Here is a 27410-nt window from a genome sequence, read left to right on the forward strand (position 1 = left end):
TACAGGTAGCCCCCTGTATATAGTCTCCACATAGACTCTGTACAGGTAGCCCCCTGTATATAGTCTCCACATAGACTCTGTACAGGTAGCCCCCTGTATATAGTCTCCACATTGACTCTGTATCGGTACCCCCTGTATATAGTCTCCACATTGACTCTGTACAGGTAGCCCCCTGTATATAGTCTTGCTATTGTTATTCCACTGCTGCTCTTTAATTACTTGTTACTTTTATTTCTTATTCTTATCAGTATTTTTTTAAAACTGAATTGTTGATTAGGGTCTAATAAGTAAGCATTTCACTGTAAGGTACACCAGTCGTATTCGGAGCATGTGACAAATAACATTTGATTTTGATTGTAACATAGCTACATAACTGAACATGTAATTTTAAATTTTAAACCGCTTCACGACTGCATTATAATGTATTATACATATCTATGTTTATATATTGATGTATACATTTATAGCCCTTTTTAACGTCAAGATTACACAAGTGTCATCAATACCTTTATACTACCGTCTATACCCCCTTCAAGTAAAGTGTTACTGAATGTTGAAAAAAGATCCTGCTGAGACCGAGGCTGATCTGATGTGGTGTTGTAGCCTGTGTTGTTCCTGCAGTACCTGGGCAGGTGGTACCACATACAGAAGCTGCCTTCCGTATTTCAGAAGGGAAGCTGTGGACAGGATACCTGCAACCTAACGCCTGATGGAGAAGTGTGTGTGGTTCTGTGTGTAAATGAACAATATTGCCGCCTTTGTGTTTATTCATGATTTATGTGTATAATGTTGTTGGATGTGTTAACAAAGTTAATGAATGAATAAATAAAACAATTGAAATTGAAAAGGTGATGTGTTGTGAGCAGGGACCATGCCCTCTGCTGTTGGCTGGTCTGATGGGATTATCAATACCAGGAATGGAACTTCCTGTGTAGAAGTAGTAGTAGTAGTAGTAGTAGTAGTAGTAGTAGTGGTAGTATTAGTAGTAGTAGTAGTAGTATTGAAAGTAGTAGCTGTTGTTGTTGTAGTAGTAGTATTGGAAGTAGTAATAGTAGTAGTATTATTAGTAGTAGTGGTAGTATTAGTGGTAGCTGTAGTAGTAGTAGTAGTAATAGTGGTAGTATTAGTAGTATTGAAAGTAGTTGCTGTTGTAGTAGTAGTAGTAGTGGTAGTATTAGTAGTAGCTGTAGAAGTAGTAGCTGTTGTTGTAGTAGTAGTAGTAGCATTGGAAGTAGTAGTAGTAGTAGTAGTAGTAGTAGTAATAGTGGTAGTATTAGTAGTATTGAAAGTAGTCGCTGTTGTTGTAGTAGTAGTAGTAGTATTGGAAGTACTATTAGTAGTGGTAGTATTAGTCGTAGCTGTAGTAGTATTGGAAATAGTAGTAGCAGTAGTAGTAGTATTGAAAGTAGTAGTTTTGGAAGTAGTAGTAGTATTGGAAGTAATAGCTGTTGTAGTAATAGTATTGGAAGTAGTAGTAGTAGTAGTAGTATTGGAAGTAGTAGTAATAGTAATGGTAGTAGTATTGGAAGTAGTAGTAGTAGTAGTAGTAGTAAAAGTAGTATTGGAAGTAGTATTAGTATTATTATTATTATTAGTAGTAGTAGTAGTAGTAGTAGTAGTGGAAGTGGTAACTGTTGTAGTAGTAGTATTAGCAGTATTGAAAGTAGTATATGTTGTAGTAGTAGTGTAAGTAGTAGTAGTAGTAGTTTTGGAAGTAGTAGCTGTTGTAGTAATAGTATTAGTAGTATTGAAAGTAGTATATGTTGTAGTAGTAGTGTAAGTAGTAGTAGTTTTGGAAGTAGTAGCTGTTGTAGTAATAGTATCGGAAGTAGTAGTAGTAGTAGTATTGGAAGTAGTAGTAGTATTAGTACTAGTAGTAGACGTAGTAGTAGTTTTGGAAGTAGTAGTAATAGTAGTAGTATTGGTGGTAGTAGTAGTAGCATGGAAGTAGTAGTAGTAGTAGTAGTGGAAGTAGTAGTAGTAGCAGTGGAAGTAGTAACTGTAGTAGTAGTGGAAGTAGTAGTAGTATTGGAAGTAGTAGTAGTAGCAGTGGAAGTAGTAACTGTAGTAGTAGTGGAAGTAGTAGTAGTAGTAGTAGTAACTGTTGTAGTAGTAGTGGAAGTAGTAACTGTAGTAGTAGTGGAAGTAGTAACTGTTGTAGTAGTATTAGTAGTGGGAGTAGTAGTAGTAGTAGAATTGGAAGTAGTAGTAGTAGTAGTATTGGAAGTAGTAGTAGTGGTAGTAACTATTGTAGTAGTATTAACTGTTGTTGTAGTAGTAGTAGTAGTAGTATTGGTAGTAGTAGTAGTGGAAGTAGTAACTCTAGTAGTAGTAGGAGTAGTAACAGCAGTAGTATTAGTAGTAGTGGAAGTAGTAACTGTAGTAGTAGAAGCAGTAGTAGTAGCAGTAGTAACTGTTGTAGTAGTAGTAGTAGTAGAAGTAGTAGTAGTGGAAGTAGTAACTCTAGTAGTAGTAGGAGTAGTAACAGCAGTAGTATTAGTAGTAGTGGAAGTAGTAACTGTAGTAGTAGAAGCAGTAGTAGTAGCAGTAGTAACTGTTGTAGTAGTAGTAGAAGTAGTAGTAGTGGAAGTAGTAACTGTAGTAGTAGAAGCAGTAGTAACTGTTGTAGTAGTGGAAGAAGTAATTATTGTAGTAGTGGAAGTAGTAACTGTTGTAGTAGCAGTAGTAGTAGAAGTAGTAGTAGTGGAAGTAGTGACTGTTGTAGTAGTAGTAACACCTACTGGGTGCTGTCCACTGACTATGAAAACTACACCCTGGTCGCTGCTGGGTGCTGTCCACTGACTATGACAGCTACTCCCTGGTCCCTACTGGGTGCTGTCCACTGACTATGACAACTACACCCTGGTCGCTATTGGGTGCTGTCCACTGACTATGACAGCTACACCCTGGTCCCTACTGGGTGCTGTCCACTGACTATGACAGCTACACCCTGGTCCCTACTGGGTGCTGTCCACTGACTATGACAGCTACACCCTGGTGTACTCGGCAGTCTGTTCCATGTGAACTTTGATCCTGAGCAGAGAGCGTTCCGTCCCAGACGAGACCCCCCAAACTCTGCACTGTCATGCCCGAGTAACAAAGAAACTCAAAGTATGGCATCCATGTTAGAAACTCCCTCAGTTGTCAGATGAAACTCCCTCACTTGTCAGTTGTCAGTACAGACAAGGGTCCAAAATAACAGTTTTTATTTCAAATATTTTGGAGCTATTGATTGAGCCTGCCTGGACAGCCAGATGTGCAAGGTTTGTACTTTTAGGACAATTCCATTGGTTCAATTGAGCCAGGCAAGCTCAATCAAGAGCTTAAAACAAAGTGCTTATTCAACTGCATTGCTTGCTGTTTGGGGTTTTAGGGGGGGGGGGGGGGGGGGGGTGGAATGATGCTTTAAGTCATTTTATTACATGCCTGCATACAAAGAATTGTGTGTTTGTTACTCTTTCGGGATTCACACCTGAAAATCATAGCTTACATCTTATATTAAAGTTTGACATCCTCCAAAGTCTTGTTTAAATTACAGATACGACTGTGTGGACTGAGCTTGTTAGAACAAATTGCTTAGTAAACACCTACTAATGTCTGTACAGCTAAATAGAGTGCCACTCAAACATTTCCCAGTGGACCATACAACAACAACAACAACAACAAGAACAGACAACACAATGTAAGTAAGAAGTAAGAAATAAAGGTCCAGTCTATCTATTCCATCTATTCCATTCTATTCCATCCCAGTCTATCTATTCCATCCTATTCCATCCTATTTCCTCCCAGTCCATCTACTCCATCATATTCCATCCCATTCCATTCTATTCCATCTACTCCATCTATTCCAACCTATTTCATCACAGTCCATCTACTCCATCCTATTCCATCCCAGCCTTCCTATTCCATCTATTCCATCCCAGTCTATCTATTCCATCCCAGTCCATCTACTCCATCCTATTCCATCTATTCCAACCTATTTCATCCCAGTCCATCATATTCCATCCCAGTCTATCTATTCCATCACCAGTCTATCTATTCCATTCTATTCCATCCCAGTCTATCTATTCCATATATTCCAACCTATTTCATCCCAGTCCATCATATTCCATCTATTCCATCCCAGTCTATCTATTCCATCTATTCCATCCCAGTCTATCTATTCCATCTATTCCATCCCAGTCTATCTATTCCATCTATTCCATATATTCCATCCCAGTCTATCTATTCCATCCCAGTCTATCTATTCCATTATATTCCATCCCAGTCTATCTATTCCATCTATTCCATATATTCCATCCCAGTCTATCTATTCCATATATTCCATCCCAGTCTATCTATTCCATCTATTCCATCCCAGTCTATCTATTCCATCCTAGTCTATCTATTGCATCCTATTCCATCCCAGTCTATCTATTCCATTCTATTCCATCCCAGTCTATCTATTCCATCCCAGTCTATCTATTCCATCCTATTCCATCCCAGTCTATCTATTCCATCCTATTCCATCCCAGTCTATCTATTCCATTCTATTCCATCCCAGTCTATCTATTCCATCCTATTCCATCCCAGTCTATCTATTCCATTCTATTCCATCCCGCCAGATCGTTTTATAACATTTATCCTGGTATGTCCCCATGACTCCAGTTTGCTAATGGTTTACTTTATGTCAGAAATAAGCCCTGGGGTGCAACAAAGACGTTCATTCATGAGAGAGACTCCAGTGTGGCGTGACCCAGGAGACTGAAGCTTCTCTTATAAATACACATCCTGAATTGACCAGATATCCTGACCAGAGAGACAGAGGTAAGATGTGCTTTTTGCTGTTGTATGGGATTTCATATAAAGATAAATGTTTCGAATTAATGTAAGCTCTCAATGTTCAAATTAGAACACTTGTTTGGGGAGTTCAAATGAACTTTGGTTGGTACGATAGCAAGAGAAATAAGGTAGTTTGCTGAATATCTTCGGCATCTGAGACGAAGAGACCAACAGCAGGGACTGGGAAAGGAAACAAATCTGATCTCTATATATCTATTTACAAATAGCAGTGCACTTCAATTAACCCAATGATTGATGTGTGTTACATGGTTGATGCTGAAACATATTTATATTGATTTTCTCTTTTCTTTGTGAAGAATCTTTTTTTTCTGTCTTGAAAATGTGACTAATTAGGAGAAAGTGAGTGACATTTGCCAGCCATTTTAAGACAGATAGAGATACTGTATGTTTTGGCAATATTATATGTTAATATTTTGCATTTGAGGAAATGATGGCCGATGAGTCATCTGTCCTCCTTTTCTCCATTTACTATTTTAATCGACAATGAAAAAAACACTGTCGAGATGGAATTTCCTGTGGTTTGCTCTCTTTAACCATCTTTCTATTAGTAAAATGGACAACAACATCTAAGGCGAGTTTCACCAATTATGACCAATTCCTGGACTGACTTCTTGTCCCCAAAAATGTTCTCTTATATTGACAAGATAGTCAAGTGACCGCTCTAACAATGGAAATACATGTCATCAAAGATGGAAGGCAGGTGGGAGGAGGCGAGATCAGGTGGGACTATTCTAGCCAATGAGAGGGCAGATACACATGTGAACAACAGGCCCTAGAGCTACTGTTGATAAAGGATTCATCTTTGCCATTATAGATCTGTGACCGCATGGGAAGCACCATTTTAAAATGTAGTTAATGTCCTTCTTCTTCATTGGCTGATTGCGCCAAACTCATAGGAATCTCCACCCAATTTACTATTTTAAAATGGTGGAAGTCCTCAACTCAAATGTCCATGCTAAAACTATATATCTCTAGGGCAAAAGGCACAACTAAAAAAGTTGCAAAATCCAAGTGCGTCCACTTATATCAGTGCATTTGTAAACTCGGGAGGCCACAGAGGGGAGAACGGCTCATAATAATGTCTGGAATGGAGTAAATGGAATGGTATCAAACACATGAAAACCATGTGCTTGATGTGTTGGATGCCATTCCAATGATTCCATTCCAGCCCGTCCTCCCCATTTAGGGTGCCACCGGCTGCCTGTGATTTGAAACAACCTAACTAACTTATTTTCGATCAAATACGCCTTGTGGCAAATTAGGATTACATTTTTTGTTGACCAAATTCTACACTCTCATTAACCACCATACAAAAATTCCTCACTTCGTGGGCTTATTTTCGCGGACAGATTTTGCGCGGAGTAAACCTCTCGCTTAGCCTCTTCCTCTCTGTTGTCCCTCAGAAAATATATATTTTTTAAAGTTTCGTTTTCCCTGTTGATTGATAGTAATTATTTTCAGGTGACGGCTGCCCCTGTGACCATGACGCCATTGTTTGCCCTCCTCTTGCCTCTCCTCCTCCTGCCCCTCGTCAGTGCCCAGGTTCCCCACTGGGGGCCTTGTCCAGAACCAGCCGTCCAGCCCGCCTTCAGCATGAAAAAGGTACTAACCCCCTGCCTGACCAATCGGCACAGATAATTTACCTACTGTACCTGCCAATCATGAATGGCCAGTCAATCAGAAAATGAAGAGACCATGACTAATGTAGTTTTAGTGTTCATCTTGTCAGACAGGTATATTTAGTATGACATTCACTGTGATATGTTCATGATAATAATCATGTATTTAAATAACTTGTGTAGCATTTTTATCACAGAAAGAATCAACAAGCACAACAACATGTTAAGTTGGAGATTTTGAGAATTTGTGTTTATTTATTTCTAGTTCATGGGTAGATGGTTTGAAATCGCCAAACTGCCTGCCCAGTTTGAGAAAGGGAAGTGCATTGAGACCAACTTCTCCATGAAGGCTGATCAGACCATTAGAGTGGTCAGCTCTGAAATATTGTGAGTAGATTACGTACACCTAGGATTGAAAAATTCCGGTAATTTAAATTCTCCAGTTTTCCAAAAATCCTGGTTGGAAGATTCCAGATTTCCTGCTTATTTCCTAATAATTCTGGGAAAACCAGGCAACATTGGGAAAGTTACAGGAATTTTTCAACCCTAAAAACACACCTTTTGATTACATACACTTTTATCCTGAACAATGTTGTTCGCAAATTCAAAGTAGTGAGCCATGCAGTTTATTTCAGTTGTGACACATTTCATTTCTGTTGAAAATCAGCTAATTTCAGTTGACATGCAGATCATTTCAGTTGCTGTACAGTTCTTTCTGTTGACATGCAGATAATTTCAGTTGCTGTACAGTTCTTTCTGTTGATATCCTTTGATATGAATCTCGTGCTTTTGACCTTTTGGTGACCTTTGACAGAAAGGGAGAGCTAAGGACTATCGAGGGGACAGGAGTCACAGAGGACTTGAAGAACCCAGCCAAGTTAGGCATCAGCTACTCTTACGGTGAGTGTTATGATCAGCTGTTACACCATAACTACAGTAGAGCAGGGCAACCAGGGTTGTGTTCAGTATGGAGAAACTGCATTAAATAGGGAGGTACTGCCTGAACTTGTCCTACACCTCATCTAGGGCAGGAGTGCCACTGCCCAGCTCCAGTTCTCAAGAGCTCCAGTCTATTCTGGTTTAAGCCATCCCTTTTCTTCTTACAAGTTTAACCAGGGTCATGTTCAGTAGGGAGAAAACATTTTGAAATGGAATAAACCCTGGATTGCTGATGCTTTGTATTGGCCAATGAGAGGCTCTGAAGCCACCGGCCATCATATTGGCACTCCACAGAAGGAACAGTCGTTCATAGGAATTCTACAGTATTTCAATGGTTGCAGTGGGGAAAGTAACATTAGCACTTGCAAAAAATATATACTTTTAAGGAACATGTTTTATATATTTTATATTTTTATTTTCATGCTCACATAATATTATAAACAAATATGCATTAAGGTCTAATATAATAAACGTGGCAAAAACGAATGTAGACATTAATAAATTACTTTCTATAGCTTCTAAAGTATTTTTTATAGAGGTGGGGTAGTTCCAAGATGGAGGGCAAGGTGGCATCAAAACAGCGGCCCCTGTTAGTCATCTAGTGTATATATAAACCATTGAATAAAACAGGGAGGTAGCTACTACCTGAAATTGTCCTATGAGATTTTGCTTGTTTGTTTTCCGTTGCTAAATGTTTTTGCTACAGTGTGCCCTACTAAACATGTGTGTAGACTTCACAGCTAACAAATGACATTCAATGGTCAACAAATATGAGAAAGATGCTAGCCTTTAAGGACAAACTGAGCAGTAGAGATCACTCACCACAGTTCAAATGGTAGGCGTTGTTTTTTGAAAGTCAGGAGATGTCATGAGTTGGACCTGTTAGCCCATATAAACAGAATAATATAAAATAAGAACCGAAGGCCATCTCATCCCACTATGTTGATCTTGACACCATTTGAGAGGGATAATTACATTTCTTGCAATTTGAAGAAGTCATCACGACTGCAATCACATTATAATCTGTGGAATAAACCTAATGTGATCCTGTGTGTCTTGCCTTCATCTGTTTGTTTCTCATCTCTGTGTCTCTAATAGTCCTGCCCTACTCTCCTTACTGGATCCTCTCAACTGACTATGAGAACTCAGCGCTGATCTATTCCTGCACCGATGTCCTGCGTCTGTTCCACATGGACTTTGCCTGGATCCTGGGGCGCACACGCACCCTCCCTGCCGCCACCGTCAACAAAGCGAGGGAGATCTTCACGAGCAGCAACATTGATGTTAGTCGGATGGTTGCCAGCAGGCAGCAGGGCTGTGATTAGACCCTCTGAAAGATTCAATACAATCAATTCAATAGGATAGAGTAGAGTAATGTAGAGTAGAACTTAATAGAATTTTCCTACAGGGACATTTGGTTTGCAACAACATAGTATGCAAAGTATGATGTTGATGGAAACAAGTTATATATTTTCCCTCATCTGTGTAATAATATGTTCGCTCGGGCAAACTTCAGTGACATTTCATTAATTATTCAGAGGAATCGTTAGAGGAAAACAATGTACAGTAATAGTTTGTCTGGGTTTTATGCTTTTCTGTCGAAAAAAAATAGTTATATATATATATTCCAGTCACAATTACGTTATTTTAAATCCTATGACTGGAAATTAATTGTTGTGACCTAATTTAAAATGTTTGTCGCAAACTGAAAACATGAGTATTCTCATTAGAGGCAATAAAGTACAAGGAAATCAATATCATGTGAGCTTGATTGGACAGATGTTTACTGCCACCTTGTGGCTACTGTAAAAAATAAGAATGCATGATAAATGTATGAGTCTTAATATGTTAAAACTCCTAACGTTGTTTTAATCCATCATATGGTCTCATTTAACATAGTCTTAAACTAAACACAATGTTGGTGTAAATGTGCCTTAGGAGACACTTGTATATCCTGCACGTTTATTCTGTAACATGCGCGTTCCTTGTCTCCCCATCGGATATATTTGTATATGACACTGCATCAAAACCTGCGACGGCAGCTAGCTAGCGGCTAGTTTGCTACACATTCAAGCGTTCAATTATTTAATTCACGTATGACAATTAAAGACCGATAAAACTCAACCGTGATGAAGCCAGCAGTCGATGAGATGTTCCGCGAAGGAGCTGGGCCATACGTGGATCTTGACGAGGTTTGCAAACACTTGTTATGCTTCAGAATTGATAGTTAGGTAGCTATGTTAGCTAACGTTAACATGACCTGTTAGGGAGCTACTGTAACTAGTTAGATTTCCTCTGTATGAACTACTCACACTAGAAGTAACCAAGCTCTATTAGGTGGCTGTAGGAATTGTAATTGAGCTTTTTATTGAATTTAGCCAGCTCACCACTGTCGTCTTCGGTGTGGGTTTATTGGCGGTAGGCATCCAACGTTATGCTGCATTACCACCAACTATTGTACTGGAGTGTGTGCCAGAGACAGGGAGAAACTAAATCCTACCTGCCAGCCCCGTTGCTCTTAAAAAAATATTAAAGACTATATGTAATGACGTTCTACTCAATATACTCTTTAAACTAATTTCCTATATCCACATCTCCCTCTTACTAGATCTCAGCCTCTCTCTTTCCCTCTGATATTGCCCACACTGTGGCAAAACATCAAATCATTTTTTAAATTAGTCACATACACAGGGTTAGCAGATGTTAATGCGAGTGTAGCGAAATGCTTGTGCTTCTAGTTTCTGACAGTGCAGCAACATCTAACAAGTCATCTAACAGTTCCACAACAACTACCTAATACACACACATCTAAAGGGATTGAATAAGAATATGTACATATAAATATATGGATGACCGAGCGGCATAGGCAAGATGGTATAAAATACAGTATATATATGTGAGATAAGTAATGTAACATGTAAACATTATTAAACTGACTAGTGATCCATTTATTAAAGTGGCCAAAGATTTTGAGCCTGTATGTCGGCAGCAGCCTCTCTGTGTTAGTGATGGCTGTTTAACAGTCTGAAAAACAGCTTCTATCTCAAGGCCATCAGTCTCTCGGTTCCAGCTTTGATGCACCTGTACTGACCTCGCCTTCTGGATGGTAGCGGGGTGAACAGGCAGTGGCTCGGGTGGTTGTTGTCCTTAATTCTTGTTGTGACATCGGGTGCTGTAGGTGTCCTGGAGGGCAGGTAGTTTACCTGCGGTGATGGGTTGTGAAGACCGCACCACCCTCTGGAGAGCCTTGCGGTTGTGGGTGGTACAGTTGCCGTACCAGGCGGTGATACAGCCCGACAGGATGCTCTCAATTGTGCATCTGTAAAAGTATGTGAGGGTTTTGGGTGACAAGCCAAATTGTTTCAGCCTCCTGAGGTTGTGCCTTCTTCACCACACTGTCTGTGTGGGTGGACCATTTCAGTTTGTCCTTGATGTGTACGCCGAGGAACTTAACTTTCCACCTTCCCCACTGCTGTCCCATTGATGTGGATAGGGGGGGTGCTCCCTCTGCTGTTTCCTGAAGTTGAGTGAGAGGTTGTTTTCCTGACACCACACTCTGATTGCCCTCACCACCTCCCTGTAGGCTGTCTCATCGTTGTTGGTAATCAAGCCCACTACTGTTGAGTCGTCTGCAAACTTGATGATTGAGTTGGAGGCGTGCATGGCCATGCATTCGTGGGAGAACAGCGACTAAAGGAGAGGGCTGAGCACACACCCTTGTTGAGGATCATCGAAGTGGAGATGTTGTTTCCTACCTTCACCACCCAGGGCCTCAAGCTTAATGATGAGCTTGGAGGGTACTATGGTGTTGAATGCTGAACTGTAGTCAATTAACAGCATTCTTACATAGGTATTCATCTTGTCCAGATGGGATTATGCAGTGTGATGGCAATTGCATCATCTGTAGACCTATTGGGGCGGTATGCAAATTGAAGTGGGTCTAGGCTGGCAGGTAAGGTGGAGGTGATATGATCCTTGACTAGTCTCTCAAAGCACTTCATGATGACAAAAGTGAGTGCTGATAGTCATTTACAGTTGAAGTCAGAAGTTTACATACACCTTAGCCTTAGCCAAATACATTTATTTATTAATTCCTGACATTTAATCCTAGTAAAAAAATCCTGTCTTAGGTCAGTTAGGATCACCACATTATTTTAAGAATATGAAATGTCAGAATAATAGTAGAGTGATTTATTTCAGCTTTTATTTCTTTCATCACATTCCCAGTGGGTCAGAAGTTTACATACACTCAATTAGTATTTGGTAGCATTGCCTTTAAATTGTTGAATTTGGGTCAAATGTTTCGGGTAGCCTTCCACAAGCTTGCCACAATTCCTCCTGACAGAGTTGATGTAACTGAGTCAGGTTTGTAGGCCTCCTTGGTCGCACACGCTTTTTCAGTTCTGCCCACAAATTATCTACAGAGCTTTCACCCAACTTTAAACATCAGCTATCTGAACAGCTAAACGATCGCTGCAGCTGTACATAGTCCATCTGTAAATAGCCCACCCAATCTACCTACCTCATCCCCATATTGTTTTAATTTACTTTTCTGCTCTTTTGCAGACCAGTATTTCTACTTGCACATCACCATCTGCTCATCTTTCACTCCAGTGTTAATTTGCTAAATTGTAATTACTTCGCTACTACATGGCCTATTTATTGCCTTACCTTCTCACTCCATTTGCACACACTATATAGACCTTTTTTTCTATTGTGTTGACTGTACGCTATGTTTAACTCTGTGTTGTTGTTTGTGTCGCACTGCTTTGCTTTATCTTGGCCAGGTCGCAGTTGTAAATGAGAACTTGTTCTCAACTAGCCTACCTGGTTAAATAAAGGTGAAATAAATCAAAGATAACAGCAAGCTTTAACTTGGTCTTTTGTTTAGACATGTCACATTAACGTTAGCTAGCTAAAATAAGAACTATAATCCCAATCCATAGAGTCACGTTACTAGCAATACAAACCGATTGTCATAGCAAGCTAAAGTTAACCAAATAACGTTAGCTTCATTGTTAGTTCGCAAGCCAGCCATCGAACTCCAGCTAGCTAGCTAACAGCAAGCTTTAGTTTGCAATGAAAACAACTGTCTGACCAAAACGAAACCGAAACGTATAATATCTGAATCTGTAGCTAGATTCTTACCTGTATACATGGATGAAAGCTTCACGGCAGACTGCAACCCCTTTCACAAGACATCCTGTGTTGTTTCTGTTTAGTTTAGCACAGCTTGTTTGGCCCGTTGTGTTCCACTGATTTCAAGACCTGTTATTTTCAGAGTGCGTCAGCCAGCATTGCACGGCACTCGTCGTCGTCCAGAAAGTAGTCCATCACAACCTTTTCCCAGTCCTTTGTCGATAGCGCCTGATAAATTCAGGGAAGCAATGTTATTGAGAGCAGTAGCAACATATTTGCAGTTCTCCATGGCTAAAGTTATATCTTTAAAAAAACTGCATTACTAGCAGCTAATTTTATAGACACAGATGCAACACCGCAGACCAATCCAGCCCACTCATTAATCTCAGCCAATCATGGCTAGCGGGAAGGTTGCTGCCTTTCTCTGTGGCTAAACCAACTAGGCTCATGATTTAACTATTTTATTCGTATTTACAGATGACATACAAGTTTGATATTAAGGTACATGAAAGTTCACATGTTCAAGAAGGCATTTCTGCCCAAAAAAAACACATTTTGATAAAAAAAAAAAACTATGTTCAAAAGGCTCTCCTGTGAAGTCAAGACTTGCGACATACGCCTAGTTTCAGGAATCGGGTCACATTTGGACATTATTAAACTTGAAAAGCTAGTGAATGGCAAGTTGAATGGCTGCTTCCTGAGCTTAAAGGAGAATCGCCATATTCAACGTCTTCTTTGTAAACCCAGATTCTGGTTCAGCTCACCACTAACTTTGAGCACTGCTGTCTTGTCTAATTTGAGTTGCAGTTGGATGAACTAACGTTAGCTGTTGAAGTCGTACTTTGTCCATTGGCACAGGGAAACCCCCAGGAACACACACACATAGCTACAGATTATACACCAGATAATGGGAAATAGGCACAGAGTTTTGGTATCCATTACTGAGTGTCCTGTTATGGTAGAGGATAGGTACCTGTTTGGTGTAGCAAACCTTAACTTGGCGATTATCATCTTCTTTCTAGATTTGGCCAAACATGTATCTTATTCTAAAATGTCAGTGTCCAAGTGGTTAGTTTGAATTTAGTAAACACTCTGTTATTAAATAAAACATATTTTGCTCCATGAAGTAATCCAGCAATGTGTACGCCGCCATCTTGTCTATTTCAAATCTTCTCTCATTTGTCGAGATGGGTGAGCGTCATCATGACATGCAGCACTTTGGGGTGAACACCCACCTGTCTCAATCAATGAGAGAAGATTTGAAAGTATCGTCACATTAAGGTTGGTCATAAGTCCTTTATGCTACGCCAATGGTACCTACCTAATAATGCCAGCTGGAACAAGAGTAATGATCTGACTAGGCGATATTTAAATAGCTAATACCAGCAACCCTCAGAGATGCCCATCTCTTTAACTGTGTGCTCGTTGAGTTCACCTCCATCACCTGCTGCATTTTCTATCCTGACAGGCCGGGGGCAGTTCAGGACTGCTCATGGACCTGGCCACCAATGAGAAGGCAGTTCAGGACTGCTCATGGACCTGGCCACCAATGAGAAGGCAGTTCAGGACTGCTCATGGACCTGGCCACCAATGAGAAGGCAGTTCAGGACTGCTCATGGACCTGGCCACCAATGAGAAGGCAGTTCAGGACTGCTCATGGACCTGGCCACCAATGAGAAGGCAGTTCAGGACTGCTCATGGACCTGGCCACCAATGAGAAGGCAGTTCAGGACTGCTCATGGACCTGGCCACCAATGAGAAGGCAGTTCATGCAGACTTTTTCAATGGTAAGATTTAAGAACACCTGTTAGGGTGAAATGATAACTCTACATCTCCCATAGTAAATATGGAACTATCTATCCTGTCAGAGACAGAGTTGCTGCTACATTCTTGTGAATGTTTGTCAGGGCCATGGCCGCCTTGCATCCTATATGCCAGGGTTTCTCAAACGTTGTTTTTTGCCTTAGCGCTACACAGCTGATTCAAATAACCAACTCATCATCAAACTTGGATGATTTGAAACACAACAACTAAATGTGCCTCCGTGGGGTGCCCCAGGACCAGGGTTAGGAAACCCTGCTATATGCTACCACTCTTTTTGAAGACACTCATTATTCATAAAGGTTCACTCATGCCCAGTACACAAAGCTGGTTGCAATGACGTCATTCTGACATATTTTGTGACGTCATGATCAGGTTGTGTACTGATAATAAAAGTATATTTTCTAGACGTCTCTTTTAGTGATCTGAAAAAGAAAAAGGTGTATTTTATTTTTTTAAATGTCCAAAATAACAAACTAAATATGAAGTTCGAGAAAGTGATCTTTAGTGACCTAAAGGCTAATTTTCCAGATAACCAAAATGTCTCTCCTAGACACATTGATGTTGTCCTTGTAATTTTTTTTTTAAAACTGGTTGTAAGATGGTAATATGACGTCTCAACAAGCACAAAATGACATTGACGTCCCATGCGAAATTTAGCATCCGTGGACAGACATAATCTGACCAGAATAGTCAGAGTAACTTTGTAACGTTGTAGTGTGGTTAACTTTGCAATGTTGCTGACTCAAAATAAATAATAGCAATGATAACCTTTGTGCTTTTCAAACATTAAGAGTTCTAGCTGCTAAAATTACTAAAACATCACTGAACAGTATCAAATATATGCATAATTTTGATATTGTAGTGATCTGTTTGCGAACGGTAGCGGTGTATAATGTTATTGAGGCCCTTGCGGGTCTCGATACCGCGTCTCGATACAGGGTCTCCCAGCCCGTAGGCAGACCAGCTAACCACTGATTCAATAAGGATTCATCCTCCAGTTGCATAACGTAGAGATGGTTTGTTACAATATCAATCCTGAAACTCCTATCATGTTAACACTCACAGCATCAATCCAACTGTAATTTAAACACATTGCCTTGGTAGGGCATTGGAACTTTGACTGGGTTGAGGTTGTTGCCTTTAACCAGCTGAGCTGTGTTCCGTAGGAGCCGAGTCGTCAGGGCAGATTGAATCCATTAGTGCCTTCCTCCAGCAGCTCACCTCCATTCTGTTTCTTCAGAACTCTGTTGGCTTCTGAAGCAGCAGGAAGCATCTTTACTGGTCTCAAACCATCATTCCTGTTTTTTATTTTACAAAGTTAGTTTTATAATGTAGTGTGATCCCTGTCTTGAGGCAAAATAACATCAAACATGACTTCTTCTCACCATATGTCTATAAAAATGTGGAGAATGCGGACGCAACGGAATCCAGACATTAAAACAGAACAACAATATTCAACAATGTATTGAAATTGATAGGGAATCAAGTAAAATACATTACAAATAAATATATTTCCCCAAGTGTTTCATAATGAACAGAATGCACAAGTATTTTGTATTTCCTGCAACTTTCTGAACTTTGTGTAGCCGTTAGCGACGATGTTTTGAAAACAGCCCTCAGGGCCCATTTATTTCAAAAGTTATCTGGGATTTCGCCTATCAGGTAGGATTAAAATGCACAGAAATATAATGAACAGAGCAGACCGACCATTGTTCTATTCATTCTATTTCTATATGTTTAATCCTATCTGGTAGATGAAATCCAGATAGATCACTTATGAAAAACTGGTCCCTGGTAGATGGAAAGGCTTTCACAAAATCCTTCTGAATTAAATGTTAACTGCATAGTAGCCTATGCTTACCTGGCAGAATGCTATTTTCATTAATCCAACTCTATCAGCACATATATTAAACCGCTAAACAACATCCTCTTGCTATGTACACACTGGAATGAAAGGGTAACTGTGTTGTTTGAGAGATGTGCAGCATGTTATTAGGCACACCTGGTTAAAATGGTATGCACGTGTTCAGCGCGTGATATTGGAAATATGTATCTGATTGGATGCGCATAGTTTTATTGGCAGGCCCTCATTGGTTGTTAGCCAAAGTATTCAGTTGTGTTTCCTTTGAGTGGGAGCAGATGGACGCAGCCTGGAACCGGCTATGTAGTGTCCACTGTCATATTAGAAATAAACCTCTTCTTCCCAGACCTAAAAAAATTATTGTCTCCTGGTGTGTTTTGATAAATGTTGTGGACTTAGAACATCCACATTTTTGTTTTTCGATTAAATGTTTTGGAAACCTGGAAAAACAGATGATAATACATAAATAATGGAGTCTGATTCACTACCTAGACCCGCTCTGCTGGAACATCCAGGGCTGTTTGTTTATAGGAGACGTTAGTTTATAAGAGACAGAATTTATGTATTCATTTCCTCTATGTGACTGTCTAGTTGAAGAGGCTTCCCCCAAACTTAAAGTGGATTGTTTGAATAAATCAAGTAGTGCACAATTTTTTATTTTTGTGTGCATTTTGATTAGTTTAGAGCATTGTTTCCCTAATCACAGTCTTTCCTGGAATACCCCCCCAAGCCAGTCCACATCTTTGATCTATTCCAGAACTAGCAGTAGCTGATTTAACTAATGAGGGGCTTTTGAGGGGGGGGGGGGGGGGATGATTTAAGGAGAGCTCTGTGAATCACTGGGTTAAAGGTTGATTTAGAAAAACATTCTTGCATTCGTTTACAGACAGTACTGTAGAATACAGCAGTCGTGTACACAGTAGGCTGCATATCAGACCTGGATTCAAATGGTATATGTTTTATTTAGTCTTAATCTGTGCTTGATCTTGCATGGCACAATGGAACCAATCAAAGAGTCTCACAAGTGCAAACCCCACCCATCTGGCACTTCAGGCTCAATCAAATGGCCAACATTTCTTTAAAGATGTCAAATGTTAGGCTAATTGAACCCAGGTCTGGTACATTAAGTGGCTACACGTTTCCCAATTGAGTTCAAAGGAGATGCACAAAGATTATGTCCCTTAGACATGCCTCCCTATTTATTTTATGTGACTTTTATTTAACTAGTAGGCAAGTCAGTTAAGAACAAATTCTTATTTACAATGTTCAGGGGCAGAACGACAGATTTTTACCTTTTCAACTTGAGGATTTAATCTGTACGCTCGAACTACTAGGCTACCTGCTGCCCCCCTATAAACATGTAATATGAGATAGACAAGTACCTATTTTAACAGCCCGTCTTAGAGTACAGGTAATGTACAAGTGGTTGGTTTGGTAGAGTCTTTCATTTGGCTTAAAGTAATGTTTTCCTGTTGTCTGCCTTTTCCTTGTTAGTATTGCCAAAGTATGGTTTCTGATAACAGCTTTTAGGGGATTGACTTGTGAAGATCACGGTTTATTCTAAATTCATGCATCTGTTTTTTTCTTCACAGATTTTGAAGACCATTTTGATGATGATGATGTCCAGTGAGGAAGATTATGGGTTTTATTTTTTTATTTTTTTACAAGGTGATTGAATGATAGAGTGGATGATTTTCTGGGACTACATGGAAAACTGGCTATTTAAACTCTAATGACATACAATTTACATTCAGCCAAATAGCCAGTTCTAGGTTTTAACAAAATCGCCACTGCTGCCACCAGATGTTGCACGATTCTCCCAAAATATGTGGAATGTTCCAATTTATGAGTTGACAACATAGCTTCAACAGACTTCCAAGCTGGATTGTAGGTTTGTGTCTCTCTCTGTCTCTGTCTCTGTCTCTGTCTCTGTCTCTGTCTCTCTCTCTCTCCCCTCTTCTCTCTTCTCTCTCCCCTCTTCTCTCTCTCTCTCTCTCTCCTCTCCCCTCTTCTCTCTTCTCTCTCCCCTCTTCTCTCTCTCTCTCTCTCCTCTCCCCTCTTCTCTCTCTCTTTCTCTCTCTCTCTCTCTCCCTCCCCTCTTCTCTCTGAGAACACCTGCTCCTCAGGCATGTGGAGCATAATTATATACGGGACGATCCCAGAGCCTCCGATGCAGTCAGATTGCAGATGGCAGATGATGAATGGGGCGCCGCAAAGAATCGCTTAAATTATTTGTAATGACGAATAAAAGCCTGACAATAATGGTAGTTCCTAGGTTTCATATATGCGCACAGTGAGGCTTGATGGATATAGTGGTTTAGATTAATATCCTGTTTCATTTGGTCTCCATTGGTTACATAAATGTTAAGGAGAAACATGAGAAAATGCATATATCACTACATGCATTTGGTTACCTTGGAAACACTGGAGCAGGACACAGTACATTATAAAGCTATATATACTGTATATACAGTACCAGTCAAAAGTTTGGACACACCTACTCATTCCAGGGTGTTTATTTAAAAAAAAAACTATTTTCAACATTGTAGAATAATAGTGAAGACATCAAAACTATGAAATAACACATATGGAATCATGTAGTAACCAAAAAAAGTGTTAAACTAATATATGATGATGGCTTGTGCACACTCTTGGCATTCTCACAGCAAAATGTCAATTGCACTCCACAAAGAATAACATGAATAATCTGTATTTTCTAAAGTAAACAACTGAAGTTTGAGTATGTATAATGTCGATATGGAGAGTTGTTGATTTATTGGTGTGATCCAATTCCACCAAACATTGTAATAGGCTATGCTATGATTAATTGCTCAGGACACATTGTAATGTTCCAAATCCAAAATTTAAATAATTCCTGGCCTTTAGAATTAGCACTTTCCATGTCAACAAGTTAATATACAAATTAATATTATATACGTCACAGAACATTGAGATAGAACTCTGTTCTGTGGAACAGATTTGTTTGTGACCTTGACTAAATAATGATATCAGCTCTATTCATTCCCATAGCTGTGGGATGCAGGGGTGCTGAGGGTTCCCCTGAGATGGATCTTTTTTTGTGCACTGGGACTTTATTGCTCCTGTGTGAGCGGACAAAAATAGTTTCAGTACCCCCACCATCTTTCCGAATGTTTCACCTCGTTGACTGACCACTGTACGTGTTCTCTTCCCTTGTTGGTGGCGTGTAGTTCGTCAAACGAACACGCAAGAGAACACATGCAAAACTGCTTACATGAAAGTGGTGGTAGGACCTCATCGTTTTTTACAGCGAGGGTCTGTTTTTATTTTTACGAGTTTTCAGGGTCCACAAGTGTTAAGAAACCGCTTTATGGGCTTTTCACACAAATTTCCCTTCGCCATAATGTTTCCATGAGTATAACAACTTTGACATTAACAAGATGGCTACTATTAACTTAAGAGTTGTTGTCAAGGCAACTGGTTCATTGACCTATAGAATGCCTCCGTGCATGGAAGACTGAGGAGGTATTGTCTTCACATTGCACATGGTCCATTTCATGATCCATACATTCTATACTCCATATTATTCAAATGTGGCATAGCCCTTTTCCCACCTTCCATGTAGCATGACGTTTGCTTATAAATGGTTGATGAAGCATCTACGAAAGCCCTATGAAGGGTCATTGAAGGCTTCATAAAAGCTTTTCAAGTTGATTCCAACAGAACCAGCTCAGTGCCACCGGTCCCGGTTGGCATGTTTCCAGGTGTCAGTCAGACCTCAGTTGGTAGTGTGCTCTTAAAGGTCTCTGCTTGGACAACAGTCGCTCTCTTCAGTTGTGTTTCCAGGAAAGATGGTGTAACGGTCAGTATTATTCAGCATTCTTGGGACATCCCTTACCTTAACCATTATAAATTTCAACTTCAATGGGGTAGGGACGTCCAAACGTTTCTGGATCGCACGGACCATAGTTTAACTGTAGGACCCTTTTTTGGTTATTTTAAATCTGTGTAATTCTGTCCTTGAGCTGTTCCTGTCTATTAATGTTCTGTATTATGTCATGATTTATGTGCACCACCAGGAAGAGTAGCTGCTGCTATAGCAACAGCTGATGGGGATTCTAATTAAATACCAGAGGAATGTGTTATGAGATATATGACTAGCTATTGACCAGGCCTGTCTCTATGAACCTGCTGGAGACACTGCACATATAGTGGTAGAAGGTAGGCTGTATCTATGGCTGAGTGAGGGATCTTTACATTCTATTATACTGCACTAGATGTTCTGTGAGAAACAACACAGTCAGAGACAAGTTGACTGTTTTTAGGGTTTTACTGAGTGAATCATGCTGCCTGAATCCGCTCCAAGAGCCATAATAATGGCTGTTCTATCCAGAGACGATGATTGTTGTCTTGATTGATATTTATAGCCATCTTAAACCCAAATTACTAATCGGTGTAAAACAAATAAGGTACATCAAAATGGTATCCTGTTAATCGGGTATTTATCTACCCAGGGGTCTTGCTGTTCAGTTGGGGTAATTACAGGCCCCCTATTGGTCCATCAGCTGGCTGTACAGGAGCCAATACTGGAGCTTGTAACAGCATGCTCCAGCCATACGACATGCCTTTTTGTTTTTTAATGATCAAGAAGCTCCTTAAAAATGTTGCCCTGCGCTCCTCTCCCATACAAGGGAGCAGAAAGGTAGGGTGCGCACACAGCTCGGTGAGCTATACCCCCGCCCCCCCCCCCCAAACCAATCAACTCAGAGAGCCACTGGCTCCTTCAGGATCTCCGAAACAACAGGTAAGTCATGGATTATAATGCATTTCGTGTGTTACAGTGGTGTGCTTATACATAATCAGAATGTATTACATTTGTAAAGCGCTTTTCATTGTACAAGAATAAGCTGAAAATGCATAAATGTGTAATGTTTGCTAGATGTACATAAATTTGTAATGTTTGCTAGATGTCACTAATGTGACTTTTTATATACAGTTCATGTATATTGTCTATATAACCATGGCTAGAGCTGAGTTTATTTAGTACCGAGCTCTTTGTATGGTAGGAAAGCTAGTGTCAGTCAGTTACTACATGCAAGAGTTTATTTCAGAATCTACAATGATTCAGTTGTTGGTTTGGGAGCAAACCTGGCAATGCATTTTCATTATAACACATAGGAGTTCTATTCTGTTAAGTCAATCCCTCCATCAGTGGTAAAGCCAATAGAAGAATACATCATTCCAGTGAATTACATTTTAATGCCTTTTCAAGACTTTGCCTCAGGAAAAAACTATAGTCTAGTCCGACCAAGATAAGCAGGCTACATGATATTGTTTTGCAGAAAGTAAACATATTTTTTGTTGAAGTTACTAGCCTTTGGTGCTTTAGTGCATTGCTCCAAGGTCAGCTGTTCTCAACCTTTGATAGAATAAACAAATTAGACTGATTGGCCATTTACAGGACAATGACTTGGGCCTGTATAAACAATTGTTTACTGCAAAGGTTATGAATTTACATGACCATACACAAGCAGACATTTTGTGAGCTAGAGGAGCCGATCACTATTGGAAACGTATAAATTATTTTAGACTACATATTTAGAAATGTTAACAAATCTTCATTTATTATTGGTATGTACACTACTTAGACATAGTTAATGCTTATACATAAACGTGTATAAAGTCTAGCCCATTGTAGCATGTTCAGGAATAAATCTCACTCCCTCTTAACTGTTCCTCTCCAAAAATACTCAATATTCCCAATTTCACCCTCCGGAGACAGACAAAGCTGAAAATGGCACGGACAGGAAGACCGTTTTCCCTGATCTACACTGGAATCCTCCTAGTGTTATCACCAGGTGAGTGAGACTGCCGTGCCTCAGCACTTTCTACAAGACATGACTGACTGATTTACTGACTGGCACTTTATATCAGTCGCTTTACTGTAGCCTAGTGCTTCATTTCTAAAGGTGCCGGAACAAAAAGTGAGCAAGAGAGGGGGGGTGACCTGAGCTCTGAGGCATGAGAAGAGGAAAAAAAAAGTATATTTTATAATTAAGCATTGCATTCATATCACATTTGTGTAGGGGCATAGAGCAGTAGATAGAGGCACTTGCAGAAGTTGCACACAAGGGAAACATTTTTGGGACTTTTATAAACGCTTTTCATTCTACATAACTGAAGACTTTGGTATAATCCTTCTTTAAATGCTGCATTCAAAACAACTGGGAACTCGGAGCTGGGAAATCTCCAGCTTCCGACTTCAGTGCGTTCAAGACAACAGGGAATTCTGTATAAAACAAAAACGAGCTCCGACTGGAGAAATTAGTTTTGAACGGTCATCTAATTTGGAATTCCAAGTGGGGAACTCTGGCCTCTTTCTAGTGCTCAGACTTTTCGACCTGTCGATCACTGACATCATGATTCGACCACATTTTTTCAGAGTTCCAAGTTGTCTTGAAAGCATCATAATACCGCACAATGATCGAAATGGCAGGCTACTTTGAGAATGGTTTTGGCATGCTCTCTCTCTCTCTCTTGCTCTCTCGTTTTACTTTGTAAAAGAATATTTGGAAGATGCTAAAATATTTTGGTAGCCTACAGATTATAGTCTTCTCTTTTCAGCAGGAGCCATTTGCTTTCCAACCTGTTTTCCCGCAATTGTATAAATATTTTGAAAGGCCATTTTTGTTTTCATGCTGTTCGTTCACTGACAGATTTATAGTGTGTTTCCAACTGCATGCTATGCCTTGTTTTTGGGCTACACTCCACAGCTTGGCTATTTTTAATAAGCTATTCACCCTCTGTGGCAAAATTATAGTCTTTCTCATGGTGCAGTAGGCTTTTCTGAATTTATTTCTGAACAGACGGCAGGAACTCTAACGTTGGCAAGTTTATTTCAATTGATCAGGTGTGCTCAGCTCCCCCAGAACCATTCATGCGGCTCTATTTAAGCAAAAAGGGGTGTGGTAGGAAGGGGTGTGGTATATGGGCAATATACCACGGCTAAGGGATGTTCTTAGGCACGACGCAAGGTGGAGTACCTGGATACATATTGGTCATATATATTGGTCATATACCACAAACACCCGAGGTGCCTTATTGCTATTATAAACTGGTTACCAACTGAATCTGATGCCTTGGAACTGAATCTCTGATGCCTTGGAACTGAATCTCTGATGCCTTGGAACTGAATCTCTGATGCCTTGGAACTGAATCTCTAATGCCTTGGAACTGAATCTCTGATGCCTTGGAGCTGAATCTCTAATGCCTTGGAACTGAATCTCTGATGCCTTGGAACTGAATCTCTGATGCCTTGGAACTGAATCTCTGATGCCTTGGAACTGAATCTCTGATGCCTTGGAGCTGAATCTCTAATGCCTTGGAGCTGAATCTCTGATGCCTTGGAGCTGAAATCTCTGATGCCTTGGAGCTGAATCTCTGATGCCTTGGAGCTGAAATCTCTGATGCCTTGGAGCTGAAATCTCTGATGCCTTGGAGCTGAAATCTCTGATGCCTTGGAGCTGAATCTCTGATGCCTTGGAGCTGAATCTCTGATGCCTTGGAGCTGAATCTCTGATGCCTTGGAGCTGGAATCTCTGATGCCTTGGAGCTGGAATCTCTGATGCCTTGGAGCTGGAATCTCTGATGCCTTGGAGCTGGAATCTCTGATGCCTTGGAGCTGGAATCTCTGATGCCTTGGAGCTGGAATCTCTGATGCCTTGGAGCTGGAATCTCTGATGCCTTGGAGCTGGAATCTCTGATGCCTTGGAGCTGAAATCTCTGATGCCTTGGAGCTGAAATCTCTGATGCCTTGGAGCTGAAATCTCTGATGCCTTGGAGCTGAAATCTCTGAGTCTCATTAGTCAAGGTAAGGCACCGTATACGTCTCACCATAACATAACCAGTTGACGAGAAGTTTCCCCTTCTGCCATAAACCTCTGAAGGAAACCCCTGGTGTGTCTAACGTACAGAGACGCAATGTACAGAACATCAGATTCCACCCCCTCCCTCCCCCCAGAACATCAGATTCCACCCCCTCCCTCCCCCCAAAACATCTTACTTTATAGTGGGGGTTTAATTGGGTGGGGGGGTCTTCTGGGCTCTCTTTGTAGTTTTATGGTTTCCACTGACTTCCAGGTGGTATGTCTGTACAGTATGTGTATGTTTAAAGGATGTGTATGTTAATGGTCAGGATGCTGCCTGTTTCTCTAAGTGCAGGCTCCTGCCATGTGCTCCCAGGGAATCTATTAGCAGAGCCACACAACATCTGGTTCTCGTCGACTCATGTCCCTACCGTTGTTTTACAGAGTTTCTGGGGGCCGGCCCGGTGAGGCAGAATGTGGAGGAGGAGGAGGGTGAGTGAGGGGGACTGGTTTGAATGAGACTACAAGGGGAACATGGATATTAGCATGTACAGTACCAGTCAAGCTGGTTGAGAGAATGCCAAGACTGTGCAAATGGAGGCTACTTTGAAGAATCTAAAATATAACACTTTTTGGGTTGCTTCACGATTCCATATGTGTTATTTCATAGTTTTGATGTCTTCACTATTATTCTACAATGTAGAAAATAGTACAAATGAAGAAAAACCCTTGAATGAGTAGGTGTGTCCAAACTGTGTACTGGACAGTATGTCATACTAAAAGATTTTCAGGCATAAACAGTTAACTCACTTACTGTGATACCATTATACATACATCCTTACAGTACATACACAAACAGCCATGTAGTGGTGTACTCACACATACTCATGTACAGGTGTTGATGTGTTTATTTTATTTAATATGGCTCTTTTTGAGTCCACATTCTCTTCTTAATATATACTGTCTTTCTCTCTCTTGTATCAGCATCTTCAGTATCCAGGGATGTCCGCAGCAAGAGGAGTCTTCCTGTTCACATGCCCGTCCTCCAGCGGCTCCCTGACTTCTGGGGATGGTACAGATTCTTCATGGATACTGGCAACCAGGAAGGAGTGAGTGTCAAACAATCCACAGACGTTGTTTTGAGTGAACATACTTTTGGTTTGATAGCTACCAGTTTATCTTAATCCATATACTTCAGTTTATTGACTTGTAGATAACTGCTACTTTGTACTGCGCCTCTCCACCACCCCCATTAGCCCTCGACAGTCTAGATAGAGCAAGGCACATTGGAACCAATGTTATAGTCGGGAAAAGTGAAACTTTTACCCATCTGGCTTTTCTGGCAGGCTCAATCAAATGTGCAAAGTATTTGAAAGAAAACATACCATTTGAACCCATGTCTGAATCTGATGGGAGTCTGTCTCTTCTTCCCTCACTTAAAGATCGAGGATCTGGACAAGATGTACATGATCTACCTGCAGAACAAGCACCGCTCCGAGGAGGGTCCCACCTTCAACCACTACCTCACCCACCTCAGTGCTATCTACAAGACCTGCGCCGAATCCGACGACCCAGAGTGCATCGCCGAGTCCACCAGCAAGCCCAAGGCCAAGGTGTTGATGCCCTCGCCCATCAAGACCGCCACCGTCGGAATGTGCAACCCTTATATCGACCCCTACTGCCTCTTCCCCATGGCCCCTAAGATGGCTGCCCCAAAGCCTGTCCCGACTCCGGTCAAAGCCGCCCCAGTGCCTGTCCTGACCCCCTTCCTGCCGTACCCTCAGAAAACCCCCACAGGGTTCTACGCCCCAGTCCTGGAGCCCTTCCTCACCGCTGAGCAGAATACAGAGCTGCAGCGTATCTGTAACCCTGACGACACCGAGTGTCTGCAGTACCACCTGCGCGCCGCCTACGGCTACAGGCCCGCTACTGGACCCGCCCCGTCCTATGCTGCTCTGGGCTGCAATCCCACCAAGGACCCCTACTGCCGGCCTCAGCTGGTGAAGAAGGACCCCTCCGGCTTCTTCCACCTGTACCCCACCTGCGACCCGGCCACCGACCCCCTGTGCATGGCTAGCGTAGCGACCCCTCCTCCCACTCCCCTGGAGACCCCCAAGGAGCAGCACTGCAACCCCCTCTTCGACAAGGGCTGCAACCCCCTCACCGCTACCAAGCTGGCGGGCCTCACCAAGCCCGTCCTGGAGTACACGCCAAAAGACGTACCGGCACCAGCCCCCGCCCCTTTGGCGTGTGACCCGCGCTACGACCCATACTGCCTGCTTGGTGCCGCCGCCGCCCTCTATAAGGCCCCCCCAGCGCTGCCTCAGTTCCAGATCCGCTCCCGCCTGGGCGTCCTCGGGAAGACCAAGGAGGGCCATGACTGCTACGTGCACTACGACAAGGACTGCACTCCTGTGAAGGCCAGCGACGAACCCAAGGCCCCCGCTGTACCCCAGTGCCACCCCTACGACTTCACCTGCAACGGCATGTCCGCCCCCGCTACCCTCACCGCCGAGGCCAACAAGCCCAAGAGCGGTGTGATCTTGCCCGATCCCGACTGCGACCCTGAATACGACTACAACTGCCGCCTTCGTCGCGCCGAGGACTCCCCCGCTGCGATGGAATCAGCGACCAAGGATCACAAGAAGGAGCAGGTGCAGCAGAAGGCAAGGCCCAGGTACGCTGTCCCACAGTTCGAAGACTTCCTGAGGAGTTACATGGGTCAGTACAGGAAGAAGTACATTTAAAAAAACACACGTCACACAAATGTCAACTAGACGCTAGAACGCTAGAACTGGAAGAAAGTGAGACAAGTTCATGTTTTACACTCTCTCACGGTCCTCCCAAGGTACTAAAATATCTCCCATGGTCCAATACTGCTAAAGCAGGATGACTAGTGTCTTATCAACAGGAAGTTCCAGACCTGCAATAGTTAATCTGATTTGCTCAATTACAGTGCCTGAAGGTATATCATTTTACTGACTGTGATATCCTGGCTATCCTGAAACCCAACATGAGTCCCTCTAGGTTTTATGCTCCCATAGAAGTCTATGTGAAAGTTGCGCATTTAATACTACGTTTGTCGGTAGGAAAAAAATCTGTATTGTGTTTGTAGAATAGGGGGAAGCTAGCAGACTTGAATATGGTCTAATCTAAATATGTGTCAGTATGTTGGTATGTTTTCTGTGGTTGTACATTGTCCATTTCCAGTGTTTTGTGAACATTGTCTCTCCTGAGTGTAATTTAATGTTGTTTTCATAGTATATCTAAAACCTGTCAACCTCAAACCCTTCCGCTCGTTAGTTTGTTAATTTTATTTCCAAATAAAACATTTTGAAACAA

General features: G+C 41.4%; 2 protein-coding genes across 2 annotated transcripts; both read left to right on the forward strand.

Moving 5' to 3' along the window:
• Positions 1-4704: 4704 nt before the first annotated feature.
• apoda.1 (apolipoprotein Da, duplicate 1) lies at positions 4705-18491 on the forward strand. Its single transcript, XM_020462345.2, has 7 exons — positions 4705-4806; positions 6304-6444; positions 6727-6848; positions 7276-7361; positions 8499-9592; positions 14008-14326; positions 17817-18491. Exons 2-5 carry the CDS (start codon positions 6325-6327, stop codon positions 8723-8725), a joined length of 555 nt encoding a protein of 184 aa, XP_020317934.1. The 5' UTR covers positions 4705-4806; positions 6304-6324; the 3' UTR covers positions 8726-9592; positions 14008-14326; positions 17817-18491.
• Positions 18492-18821: 330 nt separating this feature from the next.
• Positions 18822-27410, forward strand: LOC109872282 (uncharacterized). Its single transcript, XM_031807303.1, has 4 exons — positions 18822-22061; positions 24513-24560; positions 25053-25177; positions 25511-27410. Exons 1-4 carry the CDS (start codon positions 21998-22000, stop codon positions 26813-26815), a joined length of 1542 nt encoding a protein of 513 aa, XP_031663163.1. The 5' UTR covers positions 18822-21997; the 3' UTR covers positions 26816-27410.

The sequence above is a fragment of the Oncorhynchus kisutch genome, linkage group LG27 (assembly GCF_002021735.2).
Source record: "Oncorhynchus kisutch isolate 150728-3 linkage group LG27, Okis_V2, whole genome shotgun sequence".
Lineage (NCBI taxonomy): Eukaryota > Metazoa > Chordata > Actinopteri > Salmoniformes > Salmonidae > Oncorhynchus > Oncorhynchus kisutch.